The following is a 23,231-nucleotide window of genomic DNA, read 5'->3' as shown; positions in this document are numbered from 1 at the left end:
GGTTTCTGAACGCGGATCGCTGTTAAAACTGTACGAATTATTATCCGTCCCAGTTTCTCGTCGGGTGAAGGGAAAACAACGTACAATAGGTAGGTACGTACGTACGTCGGTACACAGAGACATCCGTCAGCGGGTCCTCTCCCATTGTATCTGTGTATGTAATTTCTATCCATTCGGTTATTATACTCGCGTTGCATTATGCATATACGGATCGCGGTTACGTAGTTCCCATCTTTTACGACCCCGGTCTTCTGGTTTCAACTCTCAAATGCTCGATGCAATATCGGTTTTTCACTGAATTGCCATTTCTATACTTTCGGTTTTATACATATATATATATATATACATCCAGGTATCGATACCTTCGGTAAGAGAATACAGCCTGCATCTACCGCTCTATTCAATGGGAAGTATTCCGTTTCGCAACTTTTTCTCTCTCGGGCCCCGCAGACTTTATTTTTATGCTTTTATTTATTTATTTATTTTTTTTTTTTTCGCCTTCCAAATTATACATGCAACTTGGTCCGGAAAATGTAAAACCAACAATGTCGCGACACGCAGTTCCACGAGGTATGCACGACTTCTGGGAATACTTATGAAAACCGACACAAAAGATAGTGTTTGCATATATGGAAATTTCCGTATACTTTTTACAATATTGTCCGCGGAGCGTAACGAACAGAAATAATAAACTGACACCACGTTAAATATTTCGTCGCAGTTGAACCGAAAATACAACGAGGAGACCGTACGTACGGTTTTCCGGGGGGGACCTAAAATTGTCTCGCCAAAGCAAAAAAAAAAATAAAGAAAAAAAAAAAACAACAAAGATCTGGAGAACCGCATTGTCGCCGGTTCGCCATCTGTTCCGGAGTGCACGCGGACCACCGTCTCGGTCACTTTATAAAAACCGATGGTGAAATTGTTCAATCTTGATATGGTTTTCTTTCTCTCACGTTGAAAGTCCATCTACAGATGCCCCGTTATACACTCGGCGAGGAATGGAAGACAATATTTGAGATCGCAAAGCACGTGCAGCATGCTGCCACTGGCTGGGTTTTGGGGCGTGGCACATCGCTGGTGCAGATATTGCCGATGTCTTTCTTTTCATATCTTTTTTCGTCCCGCGAAGAAGGTCCGTCGCCGCGACAATCATCCGGATGCACCTTTCGGAATTGCGACCGCGCCGAATATATTCCCGCGATATTACTCTATCTGGGATATATTGCTCGTCAGGTGACGCGCGATTGCCGCGCGACGATCGGGTTCGTAGAAACTGTGGAAAAATGCTTCGATCATCCGTCGGTCTGAGCTTTGACTTTCGCGATTCCGAATTCAGCGGTTAAACTTATGAATTTCGTTCACCTTTTTCCCGATTTTTTTTTTTCTTTGCGCGAAGATCATCAGAAACTGAGGAGGAAAGGAAATCACCACCCAAATGCGATTTTCGCAGTGTTGAACGTGCAGCAGAGTTGTGACGTGCGATTCCACGATATCTTAACGAGCAAGATAAGCTCCTCACTGATTCGGTTACGCTCTAATTAAGAAAATGTGGAAGAAGAAAAAAAAAAAAAAAAAAAGAACTCAGACTGAACTTTCTTCATCATCTACCTACCGAAGTTGTGCCACTTCGGAATCTCATTTCATCGATTAAAGCTACTAGGAGTCACGTCCAGGATTTTATAAAGACACTCTCCTATCGCGGTGCAGATTTTCGCGAAGTAGTCAGTTTAGGGGAGTGAAACGTTGACAGTTTCGAATATCGTCGGGTCCGTCAATTGGTCGGCATATAAATTCTGTACTCGACCGGATTAAACTGGGTCATTCGGTTTTGATGGTAGCGATAAATTTTTTTTTTTTTTCACCTATACAGGCTGTTGAGAAATTTAACGTGGTCGAAGAGTCTCAGTACCATCATCTCGTTACCAGAATTGATCGTATACATCTGTTTCAACAGCGAACACCAGCAGAGGTCATATTTTTGGTAACGGTTCATACGAGACCAAGCATTCGCATAATCTGGTTTTCCGACTGGAATTCTTTTCCGATTAGACTTCGGGAACATGTGGAGACTGGAACTTCGGCATTGTAATGAGAGCTTTTCGCTGGGAGTATTACGTCGGACTCGTTTCCATCTATTTTCCATAGTTTTCTTCGAATAGAGTTAGAGGAAGGATGGAAGGGAATCCGGCGAGCGAGGGGACAATCTTCCAGTCCTCGTACGGTTCCGATAACGCTCGAGGCCGCTACGTTGACTCCCATCTCTCCGGGATACTCCGGGAGTTTGAATAAAAATTCCAAGTCATGAAGGAATTCGAACGGATAGAGCTATGGTAATAATAACAATTTTCCAGCGAATAGCCGGGCAAAAAAAGACATTGGAAACACTTCTAATCTAAGCTGGATAAAAAAAAAAAAAGAAGAAATTCTTTTGTCATTCGAAACGGTGATATATTATATTTTTTATCATCTTTGATTGATTAAGTCCGCGGAGGATGGATGGCGCTCTCCAGTCACATTCGTTTCGCTTAAGCTATGAGAAAAAATCTCAGGGTGATGGATACGCATTTATGAATATTTGAAAATGTCTCTTTATGTATACCTACTTATTGCGCCCGTAAGTCGAACAAAGAAGATAACGCAACGTCGCCATTTCTCCCATCGTATATCCATCTGAAAAATTATACCCAATTCTTAGCGTATAGGTATAGCTGCCTCATCGTTCTCGATTCTTGAACAGTTTTTGTTCACGGTACGAAAAAATTTCTTCAATATTTAACACGCGTCAATTTTGTTCGCCTCTTCAACGACTGATGGTGGACATTTTTAAATTCGCCACACTCCTACTCAGTGTCATGAAAAATCGGCGTTTAGCGTCTACTCCAACTTCATATAGTCGAGTGAGCAAGTTTTAGGCCGCACGTTTCAAGAGAAGTTTCACTGAATTTCTCGCGCGCGAATCGCGTTGGCCTCTCGTTCGTCGAAGATGAAATGATATTTTCACCGATTCCAGACAAGGGTTGTATCAAACGACGTATTAATACTCCTCTCATAATCAGAACAGCGAACAGCAGAGATATTCGATATCTAACGTAATCTGATATTACTTGCGTTGCGCAGATTGTCGGTAGCCAATAATCATGCGGTACAATTGCATCGGCGTTCCAAGAACAGAGGCGCAAATAATAAGGGCCATCGTTATAACGCAAACGTAATTTCACCTCGGTGCTCGATATTATCAAACACATACGTTCACCGCTATCCCGATTCTGAGAAACGGTTGCAGCTGCCGTTGTTTCTACCGTCGTCTTTGAGGGAGTAGTTCTGGGACGCGCCGCTATCAAACCTGACTAAACATTGTACGCGCGTAAGATGGTTACACACGTACAACTTGTAAGTAAGTACCGCGTCTGCATATTCGTCTGAAGACCAGACTTCGTCGTTGTTTCCGCGAACAATGAGCTAACCGGAGTTCCGGTTAGCAGATGCGTAATTACGACATCGATCCGGTACAACGTAACGACGTCGAGTCGCACAGATTTGTCGAAAAAGCTCACGGGGAATATCTCGCTTCATCGAGAACGGAATTTTATAACTCTCGCGTGTCGGATCGTAGCCAAGATTGAGGTCAATTCAACATTTCCGATTAACTGTCCCTGGCTAAAGCTTGTGCCACGTGCTAATTTACCCAAAAATCTTCGAATTTACTAGCTGCACGTGTTTACCGTGTTATAACACGAGACGGACGTCCTGGCCATCGGAACGACTTTTTCCCATCATTGGGGGATTCGAAATTTCGGTGTCGAATTCCCGATGCGATCTTGTCGCGGAGGAAAAAAATGAAAGAAATTTTTCGCTGCGTCGCGTCGTTCCGTTTCTTCTACAAGGGATGAATACAAAATAAGCTGCACAGTGGATGAAATGTAAAAGTGAGCCTAAATTTTCTTCTCGACAGTTGAAAATCATTGGTTCTTACGGTTTCCCTGACTCCCCAGATACTTTACTACAAGGCATCCGACTGTTTGGTTTATGCGTACTTCAGTGTTGCTTTTTTATTCCCCTTGAAAAGTCGTGCGCCTCCTTTGATACGTAATAATTCACCCGGTACGATAGCACATCCTTCCACCCTCGACCCTCTATCAACTCCGCCTTTACGTTTGCACGCCCAGGTTGTCCTGGTCGAAAGTCTTGCTTTGCCGAAAGAACGAATTTACGTGATATGCAGAATAAAAGAGGTTCAAGAAGATTACATGAATGTATACGTCGGAATGTCGTCTGGATACATCTGTCGGTGCCATACATCTTCCCCGCGCGTAACACGACAGAAAAAAGATTAAAGCTACGCATTTTTGAAGGGGTTAATATTCGTCAGTTAAGAAGGTCGGGGACCGATCAAACACGCGACACACGACGATCTTTCAAACCGAGTTTTCTCACGCCGACGACCAAACCACAGAAGTACAATGAAAACGACTCGTTCGCGAAATCGTATAGGAGCGAAGGTCAGTTTCTCGACACTTCGAAAGTCGATAATGACATAATGAGGCCGTCTCGTCGCTCCCCGTTCTTACCCTCGCGCGACTTATTAGCGGAGATAAAGTTATCGAGAATAATTTCCAGGTGATATTCTTCCCCGCTAATCTCTCGCTCGTTAAAATTTATTTCGCTCCACCGAACGGTTTCTCAAAACCCGTAGGGCCTGCGGAACGCGGTTTTCCCGCACGATTTGTTGCGAAACGCTCGACTAACTATACATATATACCATTCGCCCGAATTTCACGCTCTCGGAAAAGCACGGACAAACCTAAAACCACCCTGCTCTAAATTATGTTGGAACAAAATTCCTTGGGCATATTTTCCTCCACGCCCTAGGGCAGCGACTACTTCGCCACCGCGATATAATATCGATTTCATCTCACGCTCAGAGACACCCAAGGTCACCGTGATAATATTCGCCACGGTTAGAGACACCAAGAGTCAGAAGTCAATGGTGAATTGAAATTTCATTCGAGCGAACAAATCCATATAAGTATATCACTTCGCACGAAGTCATGCGAAAATATGAGGGAGAGGGTGCGGGCGGCCGACAAATAGGATTCGTTACACTTTTTTGTTCGCCTTTTTTTTTTTCTTCTCTTTTCTCTTCGCTGGTAAAAGCGACTCATTCGCCCAAATAGTATGGAAAATGTTTTGAACCCACGCTAAATATACTATATCGACACGGCAGAAGTGTGGAGTCATAGTATTCGTAACTTGATCACATGTAAATGTGTAACGAAAAATAGAAAAAACAACTTCGCCGTGCCGTCTGGATATATACCGTTATTTGAAACGATCGTAAAAAAAAAAAAAAAAAAAAAAAATGAACACGTTCGCTACTCTTTTTTTTTGTTTTTTTTTTTTACGAAAAATGCGCCATGTGCAAAGCTAAAAACGACGGACCAACAATTTCAGTTCTGTTGATTCGAAAAGCATACCCCAACTATGGATAATCAATACTTCATTCTTCCCGGAAATGTAATTTATATTTTCTCATACATTTTTTCCCCCATCGAATCCGGCTCCACCATTTTTTCAGCTGAAAATTACTCTGGAAATATAATATCGCTCGCCGTAAAAACAAAGCAAAAGTAAATTTCACCGCGAACCGTACAATAGAGATCGTCGGAGTAAGAGCTACATGCGAGACCCTGAAATAATTTTTCGACCATTTCATACTTACAATCAAGGCTCTTCTACAATAGTTCTTTATTCTATAGGTTTTGTTTCATTGAATTTTCGAGCACGCAATCACGCTTTCCGCTTAACTCGAACCACCCCTCGTTCGCATTACAGGTCTCTTCAATCGAGCGATTCTTCTTTCCGGAAGTGCGCTTTCCTCCTGGGCGGTCGTCGAAGATCCGGTCTCCTACGCTCTGAAGCTAGCTAGAGCCTGCAACTGTTCGATACCCGAAGACCTGGCAAAGGACAACGAGCTGATCGTCGACTGTCTACGTCAGGCTAGCCTCGAGGATCTTCTGCAAATTGATATCCAGGCACCGACGTTTCTGAGTGCCTTTGGACCGAGCGTCGACGGCGTCGTCATAAAAGCCGATTTTCAAAAAGACTTGCTATCCTATTTGGGCCCTGAATTCCAAGGATTCGGGTGAGTCCGATCCACCTTGTACCCCCCATCTCAACCGAAGGCTCGAACTTTTCGCATAAAATTTATACACTCGGCCGGACCCATTCATCAGATAGAATTTTTATCGGCCATTATTCATTTTTTTTTTTTTTTTTCTTTCGCCTTTTCATTATTTTTTGAACCTGCGGAAAATTCATTGCGTTGACATAAATTACAACGAGAACGACCCTTGTAACAATTAAATTTTCCCGGGTCTTTGTATTTTTTTTTTTTTTGTTTTTTTTTTTTTGTTTTTTTTTCACCCCAACTTCAACACCGTCATTCTTCCTCGCTACAGACAAAAGCTAAAAAGGACAGACCACGGGGCACCCATAACTAGCAACAGCAAGTACGACCTCTTGTTCGGGGTCACGACCAGCGAGGCACTCTGGAGTTTCGCCGAAAAGGATGTCCAGCAGGGTTTCGAGGGTGAGAAGAGAGACAGGATCATAAGGACCTACGTACGAAACGCGTACACCTACCATCTGACGGAGATATTCTACACGGTGAGTTTCACCCTTTATTTTTAAAGCGTCCTTGTTATTCTTAAAAGTCCATTTACGAAAAAGTTCCGGATAAGTGGCATCGATGTAAATGTGGTTATATCCATATAAGAACTCGAAAGTCGACGTGTGGAAAAAAATTTTCTTTTTGTTTTTTTTCTATTATTTTCCGAAACTACGTTCGGTAGACCCGAAATTTTACCCAGCGATGTTTCTCGATCCTTTTTCAGGTCGTTAACGAGTATACGGACTGGGAACGGACGGTTCAGCATCCGATGAACACAAGGGATGCTTGCGTCCAAGCTCTAAGCGACGCCCAATTCGTAGCACCGCTCGTACAAACCGGTGACCTTTTCACTCTGAGGCATCTCAAGAAACCGAACAACCCGCACGTCGCCGCCGTCCCGGAAACCGAGAAGGAACCCATGCCTAAGACCTACTTTTACGTATTCGACTATCAACCCAAGGACGGCGAATATCCCCAAGTAAGAACACTCGTAAATTTAGAAAAAAAAAAAGAAAAAAATTGAAAAAATTGAAAAACTACCAACGGAAGTGAGAATACCTTCGAATCTTTAATGAAATCTACGTGTCCGTTAAACTTTGCGAACTGCACCGCAAAAATTACAACGTCGAATCGTAAGAAATATACCGTTTGGTTGGGCCGTCTGGTTTCCCGTGTAATCCGTTCGGATCCAAAAGTTTTCACTAATGTCCGTCTATGCAGCGGTCGGTCTAGCCGGTGACTAATTGCTGGATCGAAACTTTCAATAGGTCCGGGAAATCCGGGGAATTATCATCCGCGAAATTTTCCTAGATAAATCCCCACCACTCTCCGCAAAGTGATGAAGCATCCGCTCGACAAATACATATATCGATTCGAAGACGCGCACGTCGCATCTACCTTCGCGGAAACGTTTGGAGCGAACACATGTAATAACGTAGCCATCCGTTCGACCATCCCCTAATTTGCACATAATTGAACGCAAACACACGAGATAATGGAAAGGGAAGCAGGGAAAACGTGAACGCTCTCGATGAACGAGAAAGTTATGTTCGTTAAATGTATCGGTGTACGTGTTATTCGAGTATCGGCGTACGAGTGGAGTGGATTTATATGCGGGCAAAAGAAAATCGGACGCGTCAAAGCAAGGACGCGAGAAGTAATTCGTCGATAACCGTCGCATTTCGGACCGCTGCAAAGCTTCATATCCCGCTGAAGGGTATAACTCTGATAGTCAAAAGGAAATCCTCGTATTCCGCAAGGCGTGGTTGTCCTTGTTGTTGCTGTTATTGTTCAAATTGTCCATATCGAATGAGGTGAGACACGTTACGAAATAGTGCGTGCGCTCAGCATTTCAATATCAGCTTTGGGTCTGTCCGAATTGAGGAGCTCGAACAGTTTTTTACAGTGACCAACTCTGATCGAGTGTTCCACATAAATCCTCGTCGTTAATTTCAGACACGCGAACTGTATAATTTACCGATCACGCGATCCCTTTTCCGCATGATTTTGTCACCCTCGCAAATTGCCACGTTCACTTTTACCGCTGTGTAAAACCGGACTGACAATGAGCCGAGTGCTGCGGTTAACCCCGTGCGTACACCTGATTTTTGAAAAGCGACCGAATCGCGATGGATTTTTTTATGGATTAGGTGCGAAAAATCGGAATCGGAACACCGCGCGAAGACTAGGTGACCGCGATCGGGAGAATAACGCAGAGCGTTGGACACAGAGAGTCGAGTCACTAAGTCAGCGTTGACAATTCTTCGAAAATTCTATTACTTAGCCGACGGGGCTTACGGATTTCGGTATCCTTTGCTTCTCTCGCCGATTGCGGAGCCTGGCCTATCGACCTGTCGCCTCCATCCCGTTAACCCCCACTTCCCTCACCGCGCGCCACCCTCGATCCCTTTTTCCTTTCTCCTTTCTTTTCCTCTCTCTCTCTCTCTCTCTTTTTTCTTTTCTTTCAGAGCTTATAGAAGCGATTCGCAAAGGTGACGACGAATAATTCTCCTTGTGGGAAACACCAGAATTTACCTCCGTCCAATCCCCGTACTTCACCCTCACCCCCCCTCCCCCCTCCCCTCTTTACCCCGAGAAGGCGTTCGACTCTGTTAGCCAAGGTCGCAAAGGGCCAATATTCAATTTGCTCTACTGAGGGAATTACACGAAATCGCTCTTCTCCAAATTGCTTCAGACGCTCCGAGGAAACCTGGTCATATCTATATATTTCGCTAAACTGCCCCAAGTATAGTCCACAGTTAAGTTCAGCGTTCGTAACACGTGAGTACCGCGACGTACCTACTATAAGGATGCGATCGAAGGGCGACGCACAGTCGAGGGCCGCGCTTCGATCCAAATTCCGCACTACCATTGACGGCGGAGTTTTTCACCGTCGGTCGGAACAACGACAGGACAGCGATCGCGAATTCCGTTTTCAATTCCTGTATTTTCCATCGTCGATGGCTCACAAGTCGGCGACGTTGCGAAGGCGAAGGGTTTACCGCGTCGCGGTATTAAGGACGGTTTCAGAGGAAAATCAATTTATGTAGACCGGTATAACTTCTCCGTTACCACGACAACCGACCTGCACTCGAAGCCGGCTCGGACCCCGAATGTGGACAGTGTGCGGGTCACGGCGTACTAACACTCTCCGAGAGCGGAGTATACGTATGATGTATGTGTACCATGTAATCGCGATCGATCGATGATACCCAACTTCTCGATTCGACCCAAAATCAGCCCCTACAATTTCAGGGGCTGACGTTTCAAGAAATTTTCCGACAAACCTACGGGTCGATCGTCTCACTTTTCATCGGTATCCCTTATAGGAATCGGAGACGGTCAATTTTCGCTAACTATTAGCCGGAATAACAAGAAGATAAATAATCGGGGGGGGGGGGGGGGGGGGTCGAAAACTGTTTGAGATAATTGACAATTCATCGATTATCGGGTCATATTACGAAACGCGGCACCGGTACCGATCGGTATCTTCGCGTGGACGTCATTAATCCCGGACAGCGTAATATTAGACCCTTTAGCAGTTAGCAAGTTGAATAATCGATCATCCGCCGATTGAATTAAAATTGATTAATGCCGGTACGCGCGTAAATAAAACCCAACCTTGCTGACGGCAGCTTTCGGTACATCCGCGATTGAACGTTGCAACGGTCAATGTGAGAAAAGTACCGAACGTGTTTGAAGAGTGTCCACTCGGAAGAATTTATTGGACCTTTATTGCAGAATTATTGCATCACTGGTATTTATTGGAATTCAATAAAGTGAGCGCCATTCTGTCCCGTCCGTACATATATATATATACATATACATATATGTATATACATACACACACCGTATATCGTACATACATTTAGAAAAAAAAAAAAAAATATGACCACCCCGCACAGGCGTTTCTCTGTGTCACCGAAAGGTCGATCGGTCGGTCGTTTGGGGAACATTGTGAAAAAAAAAAAAAAAAAAAAACAACGAAAAACGAACGAAAAAAATAAAATCGAAAATGTGTTTTTATTACAAATTCAATTTGGCGTAGGGAACCAGAGTAATCACGAATCGAACGAAATGTATACGCGCATTATTCGATTGACGAATTCGTTGTCTTCGGCATGACCGGATATCGGTTATCAAAACAGCGATGCAAAATTAAAAGAAAATACGGAAATTATTTTTCGTTTCACCCTTGCGTACCTTCAGGGACTCGTAGCGCGGTGTTTCGCGGGCTAGTGGAGAAGAAAGCAAAAAAAATCAAATTAAAAAATACGTAAATTAATTTTCCAGCACCCGGCGATTCCGAACAAAATGTATTTTCCCCCGGAGTCGGTGGTGTTCCTCCCAAAGGAAAGCGCGGCCTCACCACTTTTCGAAACACTGCGAGTGTCCCGAATTTTTCTCAACCAACCGAATGGCTGCAAAATTTTTCCCGTAACCGTGCGGTAAATTCACGCGCACGCATATTCGTATTTATACTTACGTGTTTCGTTGATTCTTTGCCGCGAAATACGTTAAACGCGTTTCGTTTCAAGCATCGTCGACGGTAATGAAATGTCCACCGGTGCAGCGCCGTGCGGGGAGCATCGGGATAATATTTCGTCTTACCAGTTGGACGACGAGCGAACCATAGCCGAAACAAAGGAGGAAAAACCACGAAAACAGAGGAGGGAAGAAGGTTCGTTCAATCCTACGAAACGTTGGCCGTTCCACGAGCGCGCGATTTGTCTGGTTATGACAATGCGCGCTGCAAGAACTTCGGTTCCGTTGGCTCGCGTCGTTTGCACCGATTTGTATGCAAGGATAATTAGTGACGTAAATTTTACGTCATCGCAACGGAACCTTTGTACGCCACGTTTGTAATGGCTCACGTCAGTGAATACCCTAGCATTCTATATTCACGAGCTAATTAATGCCGAACCTGCGAAACTACGGCTAATTATTACAACTCGCTGATGCCGCGATCGTATACTTACATATATGTATATACAATACACACCCCGTACAACCGGATTGTTAGTCAACTCGATACGAGAGTCTCACGAGATGCGAACATCCTTTCCCCCCTCCCCCCCTCGTGACGTACGATGCACGGAGATGCTGAAATCTTATTTTCTCGAGATAATGGAAATCCCGCTCGAAGGGAACGGAAGTCAGCCAGTTCGGAGACCTTGTTTGTTGGCTAATTTTTTCATGATCACTGGATAATTTTTCAGTGATTCATTTTTCATACCTCATCTCCGGTGGCTCCGTTTGTGACTTGTGAATTTTTATGCTTGCCGTGTTCCCGATGCCTGTGAAATACGATTCCTCATCTTCGGTGTCTCGTTTCTAGTGCTTCATACGCGAAGTCCAATATCCGGTTTCTTATTCCTAATGACGTTTTACCGTTCCTCGATTTATGACCTTTTCTAAGTACAGCAACGTGACGTTCCTCAGGGTCTGACGCGAGGGATTTCTGTTTTGTTTTTTTCTTCCTATTTTTCAAGCTCAAGTTTTCATTTTTACATCTAATTTCCATCGAGCGAAACAAGAGAATTTTTCCAAGAGCAACACGCGAGTCTCGAAACTGACGACTCTGTACAAAGTTTTTCCCACTATATTTGCGTATCTCTGTACGATACCGCCTTCGAGAATGGTGCTCGCAACCGGAAGCCTGCAGGAATAGAAATAAGAAGACTTTGCGTGTACACTGTATGTGTAGATGCATACAGATGAGTGCAGTATCAAAAATGGATTTGCTGACCGTGCTATATGAGAATCCGGAAAAATATCCGATATTTTCCCACTCCAAAGTTCGCCACCCGTAGCAATTTCAATATCTCCATTTTTCCGAAGAATCAATAGGAAGAACGTTTTAAATTCGATTCTTGATAACTCAATTACTTCAGAGTATAAGATATCCCGATTTCAAATTACTCGGTAACGGAGTAAGCGCAATATATGTATACCTATACTTATCACGACGAGAAAACTAAAATCTCAAATGAGCGATGGATTAATGAATGAGATTCTGATCGATCTCGGTTCTACCCTACCACATCGTACCGCCTCACAGACACACGCGGTGTCGATATCGAATCACCACCTCAGTCTAGGGTCCGAAAATTTCAGGGTCGGGCGCCGCCCTGAACTCCCTATCGGAACACACGGGGAGCACGTAAGTGTCCGTTACCCATACGTAACACATGATCGTGAAACGGATGAATGGCGAATCGCAACACCGACGTTCTGTATGAAATCTAGTTTATAAACAGATGAAGATATATCTGGACTAGACATCTGCCCATACGTAATACCGTTAACCCTTCCCGTATCTGTATCTAGCAGTACGGAATTCAACGAGAACGTATATCCCGACCCTTCACTGTGATATCGGCTAGTTAATTAATTAGCCACTATTATATTCCAAAGATCTAAGGCACACAATAAATACGCCGTACACCGGTGTAAAACACGAGGCCAAGCGCAACCGATACTACGCGTCAATTACCCGCTGTAGGATACAAAAAGGAAATGACAAAAGGAACAAAAAAAAAAAGTGTATAAAAAACAGCTTTTCTCCGCACCGTACCGCGCCGTAGCTATACATGCACACAAAGGCCCGCGGAGGTTGTTTTCAGAGAGGTGCACAACTTTGATCCCCCTCCCCCTCCCCCCCCCCTTTCCCCTCCTTCACTCCCTCCCCCATGTGTCGTGTGGTTTTCCGGTCGCTCCTGCAACACGTGCAACAGAAGTAGCAAAGGAGTTTCGTACACAGTTTGAAAAATCAGTTAAGCGCAGTTCCGGTCGACGGAATATTTCTCCGAGAGAAAAACACCCCCCCCCCCCCCCTTGCCTCCCCGCGTGATTCGTATCCCGTGCAACGTATACGTATACCTATATAGGTATCGCGTACGATGTGACGAGATCGTTTTCTATCTCGTTCTCCCCGACACTCGTGTTATTTCACCCCGCTTTCTTGTCTCTCGCCGTATAAGACAAGAGGGGTTGGGAAAATCTTTGGGGGGGGGGGGGGGGGGGGGCAGCGTGCTGCCGCGCGACCCTCCGGGATATGACCTTGAAGGGCTGTGTAAGGGAATCGCGAGTTAACGAGACGGAAGCCTCTACAATAACCCCCTAGTTCCTCGTGTTCTTGCCCTCGGCGTCCCTCCCCTCCCTCTCGAGGGATGCTTTTACACCCACAGCTGACGCTTACCAAAGATTTGCCGCCTTAGCTGCTCCGTGAACTTCAAGAGACAACCGACGACGTAGCTGGGAATTATGTCTTGTAATCACGGTGTAGTAAAAGGGTAGGATTATTCCGGGGAGGAGGGACCACGGTTGGTTTTGAAAAATGGAAGAAGGAGTAAGGGATTCTCAAGGACGATACGACGCGTCGAATCTATTATCGACGCTAGGTAATGGGAAATAATGTTCGGTTCGAATTGACGATCAGGTGTCGCGATAAAATTACAATTCCAGGTAATTCCACGTCAAATTTAGCGGTATGATAATATGTAGCGGTAAGTTTCATCGACGCGTTGTGAAATTCACGTTGATACGTGGCATGAAATCGCTTGTGAAATTCACGCGGATTCGCCGTACACTCGTCGATTCAATAACGGTTTCAAATTTTCATTCTCATATCGGCGGTGGACGATTAGAGGGCGAGGAGGGAAGGGCCGTTGCCACCACGTGGGGTATAATATGTTACGTTTTGATGAAACCGCTGCGTGAACCGGGTCACCAATCACATTTGTACAACAGCGAAAGTACGCTGCGTTTCGGTCGCCGCGGACTTCGCGCATCAACGAACTACGGAATAATATTTAATCTGGAAACGCGTCATATCTCCTCACGGATTATGCCCTCGACCGAACAAATATTCAAATTATTTGGTAGAGGGTATGATTTTCAGTTGCATTTTGGGAAATTTCTCCATTTTCTTGCCGAGATAAATAGTATCGCTACTGTAAATAAAAAAAAGAAGAGAATCGTCGTGAAAGATTTCGGTTCAAGGGTTCGCCGAATTTTTTTTAATCCGTCAATTTTTTTTTCATCGTGAAAATGAAAATTCCTGCGAACCGTCGAAGCTTTTTACTGAAAATGGTCGGATACAGTATGAAACGAATGAATGTATCGAAGATAACGGTTGTAAGAAAGGTATACGGGCGTGTGGCGTACCGTGATAATCTTAGGTAAAGAGAATCGATTAATCTCGAGTTTCCGAAGTGTTGGGCAAGACGGCAAGAGGCCACGAATCCAACCCCCCCCCCCCCCCCCCCCCCCCTCCCTCGAGGGAATTGGTTTGATCGGCATCACGAGCTTGACAACATCCCCCGAGGGAAAAATAGAGTCCCTCGAGAACCGAGGCTGGAGGGGGTTGACCCTGGTCGAAAATCTCACCGCCGAGAACCTAGAAATGATGGATACACGACGCAATGAATGAGGTCGTGTTCGTACCCCTAGCCCGGATTGATTTTATCCTTCCTCGTCCACGAACTTTTATCCCTTCACTCCGTGAAAATATTTTATGCAAAGTATAATTGCTGTGGTTTCGAATTTCCAGACAACCGATTCGTATGAATTTTCGTACTTATGGTATCACGCGTTGGTGAAATTGATTGCGGAAAAGAGAGGAGAATAGAAATCGGATGAAGAAAAAAGAGAAAACATTCGGATGATAGCGCCGTCAGAAATCACAGTTATCGCGGTTTACCTACCGATCCGGCTGGAGCGTTGTTGTCGAATGTTGATTGCATGGGAAATCGCGGGTGGACATAGATTTCCAAACGATATATATCCCAGAAATTTATTCAATGCGTCTGAAAATTTATTAACAGGTGCGAACTGCAGTTTCTACGTACATTCAAAATATATATCATGCGCTTGTAATTCTGGTGACGGTATACATGCTATTCGTTGTATCGGATGATCGATATTTGCACGAGAATATTTGCACCGCTGAGTCAAATTTATTTGGGTTGATTGCTCTGATTTGTTAATGTTCTTGTTATTTTCATTTGTTCGTTTATTTGTTCCTCGCTGCAGACCGGAAGTGTCGAGGTGATATTTTTTTTTAATCGCCGGCACTACACGCGTCGGAAATGAAAATAATTCGTCGGACAAATTGATCGCGGTGCAACGAAGATATCGGAAATTTATAACTTGATTAAAATACCTGTGTTCCTCGATAAATCTTTTCGAAAACAGTTTTTCGCCGTGAAAAGTCGCTACTCCAACACCACGTTTCAAAGGTCACCGGCAATCTACGGGTTACAAAGAAAAAAAAAAAATAAATAAACAAAAGAGAGGAAAACATCAACCGGAACGACGAGTTCACCGAGAATATCATCGTGCGAAGAGTATTGTAAGGCGGTTCGAAAAAATGAATTTTCGAACGGCCCTTCGTATCTCGTTAAAATTAGGGAGCGCGATTATTCGGGGGCGAAATTCCGGTCGGAAACCCTTCCCCGGATCGATGCTTTTTCTTTCCATTCTCTCTGGGGAACAATTTGAACTCTCCGATTCAACTATCCGGAGATTCCTCGATCCACCTGGATCAGTTTTGTGCAACTTGGATGACCCGCGTGCTCGCTCCCACTTCCCTCTTCTCACGCCATCGTCGTTACGCTAAGCACGTTGTCTGTATATAGCCGCGGAAAAGAAAATCGATGTTGGAAAATCCGGGCTCACGGAATAGGTTATACTCGGCGGTGAGATGCGAGATAAATTTTATATCCGTCATTCGGCGATAGAAAGAGAATAACAAAAACAAAAACGATTGAATAAAAAACAAAAAATAATGGAAGCCGGATAGAAATACCAACAGATCAAATGAATGAATGGAAAAAAAGAAGAAACGAATTAGAGAACAAAAAAAAAAAAAAAAGAACGGAGATCGCCGTTGAGACGGATATACATGTATGAAATTGAGATAAGTAGTAGGAAAGCCGGTGGTGTTTCAATTTGAAGCGTTGCGGTTCGAAGATTTGAAGTAGGGCGTAACTCGCGAGCTGCACGAGCGATAAAACAGGGAACGTCGTTTCATTCGGTTGAGGGTGTACTTTTGACGCTATATACCTTCCTACATCGGTTGCCAACACGTTTACTGACCCAACAAACATGTATAGAAGGTAGTCACCCGGGGGGGTGGTGATACTGAGCGGGACATGCTTAAATTCTATTACAGGGGCGCGGTATACGGGTGAAATAATAGCAAATAAAGTATACCGTGGCAACGCTTTATTGTTGTCGCATTCGAATTGTGAACAGCTGCCGCTGATTAAAGCGCGACACGGTGTGCGAAAAGAGCGGAAATTATCGTTCAACGATATGTGTTATAACTATGTATCTGACGCACTGTACACGTGTCAGAGTATCGACGACATTTTTCAGCCTTTCTATCCTTTTCTTATATCATTTTTCCTTGAGAAAAAGTTGTCTAAGACCGTTTCGGAAGAAAATTTCTCACGCAGCCGATTCTGATTTTTGAATACTCCGCGGTCTTAATGGGAGAAAGAAAAAAGAAAACAGTTTTTTTGGCCTCACGCCTAGCTAAATATCGCATGTATTTTTGATCGGTGTACTTTGGAAATCCTGATCTGGAAATTGATACGATTATAATTATGAAATGACAGCAGACAAGCGGTGTCGACGCATACGTAGTGGAATTTGAATATTGTACACCTCAAATACCCCGGAAAAAACGTGAGAGAAGAAGGAAGGAATTCGTTATATCGCGGATACAACGTTCCATGAATAGCTAGGCAGTATCCGAGAGTTGTACGTACGGAAATACGTACTATTTTTGTACATATATGTATGGGTATCGTACGTGTGTGTGTGAGTGTATGTGAAATTCGCGAGGACCACGCGAGCGGAGCAGAAGGCCCGGTCTTTTTAATAATCCAAAGTGTCTCCCGTGCCCTTTGTAGGAAAAAGTTTTGTACCTTAGGATTTGGTCTCGTAGTTTATACGGTAACGATATAGCTCTATACACACGGTGACCCGTGGCGAATAGGCAGTGGTTTCTCGTCTGCGTCGTGTTCTTTAAACTCGAAAGTTTCCTTTCAACCCCAAAAGTCGTTTGCCGTAAAAGTACCCCGCCGCTACCTGCGGCGCGTTTGCGTCGCGACGTCCTTCGGGTGGCTGCGTAACGCTGCGTATCTCCGACGAACCGCGCGTACGCACGTGTACCGGGTGGCTGGTTTCGACCGGATCGCCGAGGTATCTGGAAAACTTCGAGTGGCGCGGAAGAACGGTTCGTTTCGAAAATTGCGGGGATCGGAGAGGAAGAATTCTCGGCGATAGCCGATATCGTCATTCGGAAGACTTTGTTTGCGTCGGATCGGGCCATTCCGGTTTTATGAATAAAATACCGGAATCGAGATTCTGAAATCGAATTTCTTCCGTACGATGCCAAGTTTCGACTGTATAGGTATATCGGGGTACTGAACTCAAAACCAGCCACCCCGTACGTGCGCAGTTGGGAATCTAGAAGAAAATTGTTGAAGAATTTTACCCGCGGGAGTGCCGAATAATTTTTCAATGCGACGAGAAATCGCGTATGGAAACCGGAGAGACGAACGTAGATAACGTATTCATTCGAGGCGACAACGAATCGCTGGAATATACGCGATACAAATGGGTTCCTATATCTTTGAAAAGGTATCGTGACTTGTGATCGCACTTATATTGCAAGTTTCTGCATAAAAATTCTGCAAAATTAATAGCTTTGCCTTCCTACGAGTCGCAGTGCAATATTTTTCGCCTTTTGTTGTAACGTCGCCGTGTTCCGAATGAGATGCGGATTTGATATCGCGGGCGGTTCGGCGTCGAGGCGGATCCCGCGGATGTAGCGAAATATTTCAATGACGAATTCAATATCGGTAATCTCGCGAATCTCAATTAAAGGTAGGTACGATCGGAAGTCTGCTGATGATAACGGGTCTTCGCATTCAGTTCGGTACGTGTACAGTGTCCGCTCTTCTACAGGTATAAAAGTGGATTTTTCACGGATCCTCGATCTCAGCCGGTACAACAGCTATAACGTACACAATGCGGGGGAGTTTCAGGATTTCCAGGATTTCCCGAGCTTAATGCGGGTGAATTCACTGAGACCGTAGTCCAGCTGTTTTCAACCGAGTGAACATCAATAGATTATACCACTGTGAGAATATCCTCAACCTTTACGATCTACCGACTATATTCCACCCCCCCCCCCCCCCCCCGCACTTTCAAAACGATATCGCAGCCATCCGTCAAGTTCACCGCTCCGAAGGGGTTCGTTCGTACGATTACCGTTAAGACGACGGAACGCGTCTCGTGGAATCCGGCGAAACTAACCATTTCGTACTACCAAATTACCCTCATATTGTTCCAACCCCGTCACCCGATGACTCCTCATAAAACACGTCATTGATCCCACAGTACTCCACAGTCACACTCCCTTCTCCTTTTGTTTTTCATCGTGAGTGTATGTTCCTGTAGAATCTAGCTCTTAAAAAATTGTCCCCTCGAGATACATTCGTGGCCCACCGAAGAGAAATGTTATTTCAAGTCTACCTCTTGAATCCCATGACAATTATACCCGTGTCACATGAGCGTAAGGTGTATCGCATCGTCAAGCTGTGGGACGAAGAGGGGGGGAGTTTTACCGACTGAAAACACGACCCCCGTTCGATGTGAGCGTGACTCGGAACATGGTACATAAAGTAGGCGCGGTAAAGAGTTTTCTTGGCTACAAAGATCGTTTTTCATTTTATTACTGTACTATTAGCGACGAATCGAAGGATAAAAGATCCTCAACGCGCGAAGTACCTGGAGACTTTTATTCCACAATGTCCCGGTAGAACGAACCCTTCGCGAGATAAACGAATTATCGATAGAATTTTCTGTTATCGTGCGAAAACTTCCGGTAGCTATACGAAGGATCCTACATTGATCCGATTACCGTACCGTGCGCTTAATTGGAGGAGACAACGGAAGAAATAAGGAAAAGAAAATTTTCTCTCCGTCTTTGGGACTAGAGGAAACCTGAATCGAATTTTCGATGGTTACGTTTTTTCGCGTGGTCGTTGAAATACAATAGAAATTCAATAAGATCGATGAAAATGATTCTCGTTCGCGAGTTCAACGGTATTCCCAATTAAATTCAGAGCTTCGCCCGTTTATCCGCGTAAAGTTATTCCTCCGAAACTTTTGGACAATGACAAAATCTAGTTTAGGAAACAGCTCCGATAAACCTACTGCGGCTCGGGACAGTGACGGATACGCGACAAGCTCTTATCCGGAAATGCCACTCTGGAAATCAGTTTCAACGCGTGCTAAGAGAATACTGCGGTGGGTGTAGCGAAGAAGGGAAGTGGGAAAGAACATCTCGAACCAAGACACAATCTCGACCCCGGCAAACCGAGGCGGGTAATCGAAACCAATATGGGACAGGTTGAATCACGTGACAGATGTTACACGCCCGTAATGCTTACGCCCGTTTTTCAAAATACTGCACAAAAGCCCCTGATCGAACTTTGGATTTCTCAATATTATTCGGGAGACTCGAGCAAGGTTGACATGCGATTCATTTCGTTATTCAAATTTAAAAATCTAATCTACGAGAAATGATCTTAACCACGTATAACGATTCAAACCGTTGATCCTCTTCACCGCCTATGCGCGTTGATTTCTCTGGACAATTAGAAGCACGAACAAACGTACACTCCGACTTGAACGTATACTGAATCGAGAAGCATCGTTCGTATATTTGTCTTCTTCACGGATTACCGAAGGTGAATTATTGATAAGCAGAATAAATTTTCCGTGTCGGCGAAACGTATGGAACGAGTATCGCCGTAATCGAAATAAGTCGACAGTTTCAAGCCGCCGTTATTCGTGAAATTTCTGCGTTCGTTTCTCGAATTGATGAAAACCGATGCACGATGGGGCGTGTACTCGGAATTGTCTGAACACTGCCAAGTGTGAATTTTCATTTGGCGATATCCATGTCGATAGATGTCTAATAAATTTTACGTTTTTTTTTTTTATATATTTACAGAGAATGGGTTCGGTGCACGGTGACGAATTGCCGTACGTTTTCGGGGCTCCGCTCGTCGAGGGTTTTGGACATTTTCCACGGAACTACACGAAAGCGGAATTCGCTTTGTCGGAGAGCATCATTCTGTACTTCGCAAACTTCGTGAAAGCTGGGTGAGTCTCAATACGATTATTATACGGACTATTTTATTCGCCTCTGATTATCAATTATCGGGATGATCCCTTAATTTTTATAATGAATGATTTTTTTTTGCTTTTTTTACCACCGAGAAACCTGCGGGTTAAAAGTAAAATCTGATAATTTCCATAACAATTACGGTGGCCAGATATGCGGAATATATAATGAAAGAAGAAATATATCGTTCACCTCGGTTACACGCACAGCTGGAATAACCGTCTTCGGGTTACCGGTAATTGATACCAGTGACAGAGTCTTGAAATTCGTTAAGTTCGTTAACAAGATAGAGGAAAGTTTCATACACTCCGAGAGTTTGATATCCACCACAACTACTCGCAGACGAAATCTGTACACCGATGAAATTAATATAGCACGTATCGAGTTCACCTGTTTATTTGAATATACATGCCAAGAGGATTTGCACGTGCTTAGACACGCTCTTCGTAACATCGGCAATAGCGGTAATTCAAAAATGTCACGTATCTCAGATTTATATGAATTCGTATTTTTGAAACCAATAGCAAAATATACCCGTACCTCATATTCCGCAGAAGGGTTGCAGTGCTGCGGGGTAGTGGCAACAAAAAAAACCGTGAAAAAACGGGGGAAAAAAAAAAAAAAACTCGATCTGCATTTCAAATGAAAACATTCCGAGGGGCGCAAAGTTATCCCTGTACAGCTACAGACATCTCGCTCATTTGAAATCAATTTAATCAGAAAGAAAAAGATAAAAACAAACTTGAAAAACAAAAAAAAAAATCATGGACACTCGAACACCCGGCGACCGCCCACTTTAATTTGTTGCATATTCAAGAACCGAACGGAGTGATTCGGGATTTCAAAGACTTTGAGTCGGGGACCCACTCTGGATACACTTCTCCCTTCGCGAAATCATTTTTTTTTTTTTTTTATTTCACCTTATTTCGCGAAAGAGGAACGCTGGAGAAATCTGGTCATAGAACGATCGTTTGCGTCACCGTGGATCATTTGTATACTCGGAACCGAGAGTGTTCCAATTTCGCCGCCGTATAGGTACATTCGACGCGGAAACCCATACATGGAATCCATTTGCTGGTTGTATAGTGTCCATTACTGGCGGAGTGTTGCGTTTTATTGCAGGCGTGAAAACACGACGTCGCGCGTACATTCGCTACCACGTGTAATAAAATCGTATATACCTACTGATGGCGAAACGCCGTTGGATTAGACATTAAAGTTTTTCATCTTTGTTCGAAGGTCGTTAAATTTGATTTCTGTGCAACTGTACGTTCGGTGGTTGATTGACTCGCGTCCCCATACGTATCGCGGAAGAATTTGTCGCGTTATTACTTCATACGTCGTGTGAAATTCCATATCCGTATCACAGTCGGCGACGAATTTCGGCAATCCAAAGTAGACGTGATAATTCAGTAATGACTTGTGGTGAAAATAATCGAACACGACGATCTAACGGCAGATTCCTCGGTACTCTCGGTTCGCGGTGTGGGTTTCGCGCGAATAAAAGGAAAGAAGAAGAGAAATAAAAAAAAAAGAAGGAACGTCGAGGAAATTACGCTGTTCCATCTTTGATGGCTTGTTACGCGGGCAGTTCTGACTTTTTATAGCCGCATTGTCGGGATAACAAGAATTGTAAACGTTGTTGAGATTCGTACTTGTGAAGTAAAGACGTACTTTTTCTAATACGGTGATTGTAACGATACCAATATTCGTAAATATTTAATGGGCTTTATATATATCTGTGTAAAAAAAGAAACACGTCGTCCAATTTCATGAGATAACGTTCTTCTGAAATAAACATCGCCACTGATTCTTACGATTGTCAATATTCTTATGGTTGGAGAACATGTTACCCTTGAGCAATAAGGGAGCATTTATTATCCAAAATTACTGAAACTGGCGCAGTGCTATATCTGAAAAATCGATGGTATATTAATATCTACCTCGAACCTGGCTGAAGCCAATCTCCGCGAAGCGTGGCACGTTACCATCCCGTACGAGGAATTTAATCAAATCATGTTTAGTCCGCATATTTTCAGTACGTAATGTGCATTAATGTTGTGAGCTCTATATTAAAATACAAAAAAAATACACGACATTGGTTCTCAAGTAGAAAATCATGTTAATGAAACTGCGATTCCCTCGGTGGAAAATTTTACTGACGACAAAAGACCGAACGTCACTGACCAACGGTTCAGACCGATACGAATGAAACATTCGACCAACTTTGAATAAGTTGCAAGATTTGAAAAGAAAAGAGAAAAACCATGGATAAGTTCGAACTCAGAGATTGACGTGATTTTCACCACCGAGTATTTTCTGAAAACCATTTTTCCGACGCACGACATAACAACTGTTATTATTATTTTTTTGTGTCAGCCTCGCGTTCTTGTGACACAACTTTACGTCAACGAATATTTAACGACGGCAACACGATATCGTTGTTCTATCGGCGTGGAATTCGAAACCACGTCGATCGTGTGCGATCCCATGGAACAAGGGCAATTAAGACAGGTGTGGTGGTTCCGTGATTTTTCACGTGTATATCGGTGTACAGTTCACAGCAATCCATATTGTTGGGAGAGTTTCGGATCAAAGCTACGGGCTTTTTCTCGTTCGGCGAAACAATTCTCACGTCTGAAGCTCACGAAGTCTTCCGGGTCGATCGTACCTCTCCGCTTTGTTTGAATCTGTCCGTCCGATTAACATTTTTGAATTTCTAATCGACATGTAAATTCGTATCTTGCTAACGACCCGAGAGGTGATGGTTTCTGTTGGAAATTGTGCAACTCGGGGCTCTATAAACTCGAGTAGAATCGAGACCGAGGTGAAACACGGTTCTTCCGC

General features: G+C 44.0%; 1 protein-coding gene across 1 annotated transcript in view; it reads left to right on the top strand.

The window, feature by feature from the left end:
* Positions 1-23,231, top strand: part of LOC105685828 (neuroligin-4, Y-linked) — a 198,926-nt gene that overhangs the window by 137,625 nt on the left and 38,070 nt on the right. The window contains exons 6-9 of the mRNA XM_048651849.1: positions 5,836-6,145; positions 6,462-6,669; positions 6,897-7,151; positions 20,211-20,362. Of these exons, the coding sequence (XP_048507806.1) occupies positions 5,836-6,145; positions 6,462-6,669; positions 6,897-7,151; positions 20,211-20,362 (925 nt within the window). The remainder of the gene's footprint in view (positions 1-5,835; positions 6,146-6,461; positions 6,670-6,896; positions 7,152-20,210; positions 20,363-23,231) is intronic.

Source organism: Athalia rosae, chromosome 3 (genome assembly GCF_917208135.1).
Source record: "Athalia rosae chromosome 3, iyAthRosa1.1, whole genome shotgun sequence".
In the NCBI taxonomy this organism is placed as follows: Eukaryota; Metazoa; Arthropoda; class Insecta; order Hymenoptera; family Athaliidae; genus Athalia; species Athalia rosae.
Note: the sequence above shows the minus strand (reverse complement) of the source record. Positions and strands in the feature narration are given on the sequence as shown.